The following is an 8,707-nucleotide window of genomic DNA, read 5'->3' on the forward strand; positions in this document are numbered from 1 at the left end:
ATATGTAATACAAAAAGCATTGCTAATTCCCTACCACTTTGTTTGTAACTCTGTATTGTCTGTCCTGTTCTTTTGCTATTTTGTAAAAGGTTGTGTGTCTGTTAATGTTTTCCTCCTTTCATTTTTAAAAGAAAAAAAAAGAAGATTAAAAATGAACACATATATTTAACAAAGTTTGCTTTCACAGGTAAAACCCTTCATGAGGCAATAAATATTTAAGAGGTATAATACTGTTATATGACAGTATTATATCATTATCTGTCATATATCATATATAAATGAATCAAAGAGTTGATTCTTTGAAAGAATAAACAAAATTAATAAACCCCTAGCCAACCTTATCAAGAAAAGGAAGGAAAGAAGAACTCAGATTCATGCAAGAGGGAATGAAAATTATATATATGACAGGAAATTATATATATGTCATTCTATATATGACAGGAAATGACAAGGCATTATTTTGAATATAGACTTTCCTGGTACAAGGAAATGAATGGCAAGAGGGAATGCCTATAATGTAAACTTTGCAATAATTTTTTAAAGAACTGCAGATCATCTAAATTATTTCATGAAAGACTTCTCTGAATTCTAAAATGGTATGGAAATCTGCTTATTCATTATCGTTACAGTGTTAGCTTTAGATAGGCTACACTAACGATTACATTATTACATTTATAAGTATTATATTTTACAGGGTATTACCATTCCTTGACTCAATTTATCCATTTATTCAAATTTGTCTACACAGTTAGATCTCAGGGAATGGTGAATGTGGTTAATATATACATCAAGTTACTCAGTTTATTTTGTAACATTGCCAGGTAAGGGAACTCTCTAGTGTAAGTCATGGTTATAATCCCCAATGTGTTTTAAAAAGCTATATGTAGAAAATAACCCTCCACCAATATGTATGGTACTGATACATAATCTTCATTTATAATATCATTTTGGGGGTATAAAACTGGAATATGTTGAAATAAAAAATGTACTACCTGGATTGCCTAAAAATTAAAATTGTTACAATACTCTTAATTTTCAGAAGAAAAACTAGAAAATAATAGTAGGTTGTATTCAAAGTAGGTTTAGAGGACTCTGAGGAAGTACCAAAGTATTTTTGAGATTTTTTTGCTGAAACAAAAATTAGGTTCTTTGAAAAAATAATATGCCTCTAACAAGAACTGGGCTTTGACAACAGATCCCAAGCCACTAAAATGGTACCTGGGAACACCAACTTTATGCTTTATGCTTGTAAATGTGAACATTTAGAAGAAATGAAAAAATCCCTTAAAACCACAAATTACTAAAACTCCATCAAGATGAAATAGGTACAACTTGTAGTCTTATAACCATAAAAGTAATTAATTTATGATTTAAAATCTCCCTCCCCATATCTCCAGGCCCAGAGAGTTTCAAGAAATCTAATTAAAGTGTCCAAAGAAAAACTGACAATAATGCTATATAATACTGTACTAATTAGCTCTAATTCTACATCCTCTGTCCCTCATGGTACATAATCAGAACAGAAGGGAACATTGTCAACTCATTCTTTTAAGGCCAGTATTAACCTGATACCAAAAATGGAAAAAGCACAAAACATAATTCTACAAAGTAGTATCAAGCATTTAGATGCAAAATATTGACAAATGAAACCTAACGATGCTTCCAAAAAATAATAAAGTGTAACTACACAGGGTTAATACCAGGTATACAAAGCTGGTTCAATAGTTAAAATTCCCAAATGTAGCCCACCACATTTACAGGCTACAGGAAAAAAATATGATCATGTCAACTGATAACAAGAAAATCTGAGAGGATTCAACAACCATTCATAATAAACAGTTCAAGAAACACAGCTTAACTTTCTCAGTCTCACAGAGACTCCAAAAAGCTCTAGAGCTAACAACATTATCAATACTAGAAACACTGAGCGTTTTTCTTCTAAGGTTGGGAACAAATTAAAAATGTTCACTATTTACCACTCTTACTCAACACAATCCTTGAAGTTCTATCCACTGCAATAAGACAAGAAAAATACAGACAAAGCATAACAGATTAGAAAGAAATTAACCTTTCTGCAGAGTACATGATTACATAAAAAATGTTAAAGAACCTAGAAAAAACTCCTAGAACTAAGTAAGTTCAGGAAGGTTGAGGTGAGTTCAGTGAGGTCAGTAAGGTTGAAGGATATCTGATTAAAGCAGAAAAGTCAACTATGCATAGAAACAAAAGTAAGTGTCACTGACAACTGCTCCAAAAATAATTACTTAGGTATAAATTTTACAAAATATGTACAGAATTTATGTAATAAAAGCACCCAAATCAACTATACATGGAAATAAAGAAGCTAATATCACAGACAATTGCTCCAAAGATAATTACTTAGGTATAGATCTAAAAAAACACAGAGAGACGTTTTGTAACAAAAATTACAAAATACTGATGAAAGAAAACTACAACCTTGTAGAGATACCTGTGATCTCGGATTAACAGATTTAACAATCAAGATGTCAATTCTCCATAAATTAATCAATGATTACTACAATTCTTATCAAAACCTCAGATTTTGGGGCTGGGGATTTAGCTCAGCGGCAAAGCGCCTGCCTGGCAAGCGCAAGGTCGTGAGTTCGGTTCCCGGTACCGGAGAAAAACCAAAAAAACCAAAAAAAAAAAAAAACCTCAGATTTTCTGTAGACAGAAAAACGATATAAAATGCACATAAAAAGATTCTACAATACATAAGACAATTTTAAGAAAGAATAAAAGAAGAATCATTTTTCTTGATGTTAAATTTTACTATATAATCAGAGTAATCAAGACAATATGGTATAGATTATGCATCCCTAGCAGAAAAATCTGAAATTTGAATCAAATACTACAGCATTCTGTATTTCTGATTTTCAGATTAAGGATGCTCATTAGGTAAAGTCTTTGCAAATATTCTGAAATCCAAAAACTCCAAAATATGAAACACTTCTGGTCCTGACCCATTCATATAAGGGACAAGCAACTAATACTGGTGAAATATGAATAAACTCTGTGGATTGTAGCAAAATCTATTTACTGTTTTTGATATTATACTATAATTATGTGAGATATTAACACTGGGTGAAACTCGGTGAAGGGTGTATGGGACCTCATGGCATATGTCTCTAAACTATCACATGCATCTACAATTATTTCAAAATAAAAGGCTAAAAAGACTGCTCTATGTTAACAAAATCAAACATCATTATTTTCAAAATAGATTTTAGATTATTAGTAATCAGTGAATTTACAAATTTATGATATTGGACATGAAGTTTATGTATCAGTAACACAATTTATCACCTAGGAAAACTTAAGTGTTTTCATTACTTCAAATTTTTCTTTCTTTTTCTTTTTTGGTACCTGCAATTGAACTCAGGACCTCGTACTTGCCAGGCAGGCACTGTGCCACTGAGCTATATCCCTGGCCCCAAATTTTCAATTTCAATCACATCTAAAGCGATTTAAAGAGAGTAATAACTATACTAGGAAAAGCGTGAGATTTTTATAGAGTCTAATACAGCAACATGTGATTAAAAAAATAAAGCACAAAATGTTTCTGTGTGAGTTACAAAGACACTGCATTACTTCTTGGTAAAGTAACTTTTTAAAAACCCACTTTCTAAAATGAAGTGCATCCCATTTTGAACACAGTATATTATGCTGAAATCTGTTTCTTTAGGAAAATGATAGTATCAAAACAAATAAATCACACATTTTCACAACTTAGTTGGTTTCAAACAATGTTTATGTAAACTGATAAATTAACTTTACCTGATTTCCAACTTTGCCACTTCAGGTAACTCTCCAAAATTTATCTCTCCTATCTCTAGTTCTTTAAGAGCAGCAATAATTTTTTGCTGATCTTTACTGGTAATTCCATTCTATGTAGAGACAATTTTAAGGTGTAGTAAGATACTTATATTGAATAATTTAATTTTATTAATGTTTTCTACTTGAATTTGCATCTTGAAAAATAGACACATTTTGGAAAATAGCAAATTACTTAAAATATATGGTTTGTTTATAACTATGATTGACGAATTTACATCATTAAGATATCTGGCATACAGTCAACTGTAATCAATACTTTTTACAATAAGCAATTGTGATGGACTATAATCAAATCATACATAATAGCTCAGAAAAACAGTAACTGCTTCCTTCAAAATATTTAAAATCTTATCCGTGATAATAGACAATACCCCACCTCCCCTTTGGTTTCTATTCTACTTTGCTGTTAAACTGAATTTTGTAACATAGATTTAGTTAAGTAATATACTTATTTTAAATTTTAGTAATGGCAAAGATTTAAAATTTCCAATATGTTCATAAAGCAAGATCATTGCTCTTTAGATACCTTATTTGTTGAAGTATCTCTTGTACTTCCTACAGCTACTTTTTGATTATTATTTAATATACTAGGTGCCAAAATAATAGATCTTTACAATCTTGAGAACCCACCAAAAGGCATATTATTTGGAAAACACATATTTATACACATCTACATAGATTCAGTCACACTCTATAACACTAGGATTTTTACAATAGAAAATAAAGGATCTACAATTTAAAAATATCGAAGGATGTATATTGAGTTTTTGAAAGTGATACTAACCTCTGTAAACTCATCTTTTTTCATGGTCAAAAGGTGTCTTAAAGTTATGTCCTTTTCCTGTGGAAAAAGAAAAAAACTCACCATCTTTCAAAATAAGTAGTATGAGGGGAAGTAGGTAAGTATACATAACTTAGTTATGTGTTCCACTCTTTAACACATTCCAACCTTCTAGAGGGGACAGAATATAGTACACAGATATAGTACTACTTTAGTGGGTAGACAGTACATATTCCCCTGAAAGTAAAAAGCAAACTAGTTTTCCAGATTTGAAGAAAGCAATCATATTCATATTTGTTTAAGTAAAAAGAAAAGTATAAGAATTGACAGAAATTATATATATACACCAATATTAATTTTCTGACTATATGAGATTAACCCATCAAGATTTCTCCATAAAGGAAAAAGTCTCAAGGCTCTACAGTGAAATCTGGCTCTGAAACATCTGAACAGAATGTGCACACTCCCACTAGAACTGTCAGAATCTTCATCTAGCTGATAATTAGTATCATCTAAATCCTACAATATATGTGGTTTGATTAAAACATACATGAATATTTAAATTTAAAAGCCACTTACACAGTAAGTATTTATTACATATTGCCATTTTCTTCCTTAGAATACTCTACCTCCCTTCAAACGCTCCATCACTCTCGCCACTTTCTGAAGCAGGTCTGGAAGGCCTCTGTTGTTAGCGTCTTTAGCTGCACTGTTGTGGCTGCCGTGACGCCCTAAACTGAAAACGTTCATCCACGTTCGCTTTGACTTTGGGCAAGAATGAGAAGCCCACGGCCCCTCACCTGCTGAGTAAGGTAGATGAGGACATACCATAACGTCTTAATTTCACAGAAATTGGTATAAACGTGGATTGTAAATTGCTTCAGAATGTGGCAAGAATACAGTAAGTGTGTTCAAAGTAAGGAAGAGTATTTTGAGAGGGATTATGACAATGACTTTTACTGTAAAAAATTTTTAAAATTTATTTTATTTTAAAATTTCACTGTATTTTATAATCACACTACATATACTTATAGCACCTAGGCAATGCTTGGTACAAAATCTAATTTAATATCACAACCCTACAACTAGCTATTATTATCTTTATGAAAAAATATATTTAAGTAACATGTTTCAGTTAGTAATCTAAGGGAGAATCTGATACCACATTTAGTTTGAAATCAAGCTTCTTGCATTTTATACGAGATTTGCAACTGCAGCTGGGTGTTGTGGCACAGTCCTGTAATCCCAGCACTCTGGAGGTTGAAGCGAGTTCCACGCCAGCCTAAATTATACAATGAAGTCAAGGTCAGCCTGACTACACTGGGAGACCTTGTCTCAAGAGAAGGAATGAAAAGGAGGAGGATTTGCAACCGGAACAGCAAAGCAAAAATAAAGGGCTGCACTGTATACGAAGGCAATGGGCAGTAGATTAAGAACTGTTAAATCTGGCCAGATTCGAATTTATGTTAAGGTCTAGAAAACAATTTTGCAATGATCATTCAAGTTTAAAACAAAATATACTCCAAATTATGGAGAAAAGGAATGGCACTTATTCATAGGCATGCTTTATAAATTTACATTTAATGTTATGTTAACCAACAAATATATGTGCATATATATACATTTATATATATATATCTATCATCATAGTTTATATGCAATCTTACCTTTAATAAGTCTGCCATATGTTCCAGTCCAAGGCCATGTAAAAATATTTCTAGATCTCCAAAGGCTGTACATGAACTACACATATTTATAGCAATGTCAATTTCAGAATAGACTATAAATGTAGACATAGTACATATTTATACTTTAGGGAGAGAACAGGAATGAGTAAGAATGAACCTATGTAGAATATACTCATTGATTTACACAACAGATCTAACACTGTATCGAAGAATAAGCTTGTTTTTTTTTTTTTCTGGTATGCTATGGATGAACCAGGGCTAAGCAAGCACTCTAGCCTGAGCTATAAACCTAGCCCAAAGCAAGTTTTCTTTAGCAAAGATATGAAAAAAAATTGTGGTGGTAAAACACAGTTTGTCTTTCTTAGCAATCAAAATATTCATCAATATGTACTCCTTGTGAAATCTCTGTGCATAAAAATCTCTTTAATTGCAGTAAGTAAAAATAATTTTAAGTGTGCCATCTATAGAATAATTTGCTGCTATGTACAGGGTTTAGGGGAAAAATTAATTTTAGCTTATAAAATAAAAAAGTGCTAAAATAATTACAAGGCAAGATGTAAGACAGTTTAAACCCTAACATAAATTTAACCTTTTTTTTTTAGTACAAAGAACTAAAGGCAGGCTTTTGCGCTGAACTATATCCCCAGGCTTTTTTATTTTTATTTTTTTGAGACAGGGTCTCACTAATTTGCCAAATGCTTACACTGGGTTTGAACTTATGATCCCCTTGCCTCAGCCTCCCAGAGTGCTAGGATTATAAGCATGAGCCACCTTGCCCAGGTCTGAATCTTTTAAAAATAAATTTTACTGATTTAACTAAAAGTTTACATTTAAGGTTAAAGTTATTATGATTAGTGTTAGTACATATAAATAAAAATTTTCTAAAATTTTGGACAACAAAGTACCTAAAATCCAGACATTAGTGATTTAAAAATGCTTGTAAAAGTTTAAAATATCTTATCTCTTAAATAGGTTACCACATTTACATTTACTACATGCATTTAAAAGAACTTATTTATAGGAATTCTGTTGAACCAAATTATGTTCTGTTACCCAAATACGTGATCTTTTTCTTTATCAGAATCTGCTGTCAATAGTTTACAAAGAGTCTCTTCTTTAGTTAGCTGCTGAGGCTTTCCTTCCAAAGGATTTAATGTCAAAGAAAGCAAGCTGAAGATCTGAAAAAAGTTCAAAGCCACTGAAATGTAGTTAACATGATTTTAGACTATCACGTACACTTAAAAGAAACTAAATATCATTTTTTATCTAGAAAGAAAATTTTACCAAGGTGACAGGGACATAACTTTCACAACGTATTACTCTGAGAATAACTTTTATAAAATCAAGTAAATACTTTCTTGACCTATAATAATCAGAAGTACATGTAATTCAAATTAGTAAACATGAAGATAGTAATTAATATTTTCAGTAAGATATAAAACAAAAGCACTATTTTGACAAATAACAAAAAAGTACTACGGTAGTACTTTACATAACTTGCTAAGTGGAGAGGAAATGATAAGAATGACTAAACGCACACAAATTCCAACTATAGACATTGAAATGTGATGAAATTCTTTAGTTTTACAGTCTAACTTCTTAGGAAGTCAAGGCTATGTCATGTAATCAGCCAAAATATAAGATAAACCTTATTTTAAAGAATGACGGATGACTCAAAATAAATTTTGATATTCATACATTTCTTATCATGTCAAATTTGGTGTTATTTACTGAAAATTTCATAATGCAATAAACCAATTTTGTTTTTAAAATTTCAAACCTTAGAAGAGAAACTATAAGCTTTTTTTGAAGTTTTACAGGACATCTACTCTGAAATAATTTTAAAAATGTAGATTTTATTTGTAAAATGATAGGCATGTTTATTAGATTGCTCAAAAAATTAGAGACAGTTATTTTACATGCAGTAAAAGTGACACGGTCTGATGATTATATGACGGGACCTCTGGAATTTCACATACTTTAAAATTCAGAAAGTTGGTGTTATGAACTTTTGAACTAAATAACTTAATTTACAATTGTACTGTATTTGATCCTTGCTTAGAAGTTACAGACCTCTGGCAAAAGCTTTAGTGTTCAAACTAAAAGTTGAAGTCACTAAAGTAATTTAATATATAAGTAATACTATTGAATTTAAAATCAAATGACAGTAAATTATACACCGAACTGTGTTACTGCTCTATCACATATCTTTTCACAAGTATAGGGATAAATGTTATTTTAAGGATTTAATTTTTAAATTTTCTAATATCCATTAATTAAAATTACCAGTGTTTTAGTTACATACTCATATCTTGATGTTTTACTAATCTTATCAATCCCGGGGCTGGGGATTTAGCTCAGTGGCAAAGCGCCTGCCTGG

General features: G+C 31.0%; 1 protein-coding gene across 1 annotated transcript in view; it reads right to left on the minus strand.

The window, feature by feature from the left end:
* Asz1 (ankyrin repeat, SAM and basic leucine zipper domain containing 1) overlaps positions 1-8,707 on the minus strand; it is a 59,960-nt gene that overhangs the window by 20,110 nt on the left and 31,143 nt on the right. The window contains exons 7-10 of the mRNA XM_005388135.2: positions 7,381-7,505; positions 6,307-6,382; positions 4,643-4,699; positions 3,799-3,908 (exon numbers count right to left, since the gene is read on the minus strand). Coding sequence (XP_005388192.1) covers positions 3,799-3,908; positions 4,643-4,699; positions 6,307-6,382; positions 7,381-7,505 — 368 coding nt within the window. The remainder of the gene's footprint in view (positions 1-3,798; positions 3,909-4,642; positions 4,700-6,306; positions 6,383-7,380; positions 7,506-8,707) is intronic.

The sequence above is a fragment of the Chinchilla lanigera genome, unplaced genomic scaffold (genome assembly GCF_000276665.1).
Source record: "Chinchilla lanigera isolate Chin_1 unplaced genomic scaffold, ChiLan1.0 scaffold00031, whole genome shotgun sequence".
Taxonomy (NCBI): Eukaryota; Metazoa; Chordata; class Mammalia; order Rodentia; family Chinchillidae; genus Chinchilla; species Chinchilla lanigera.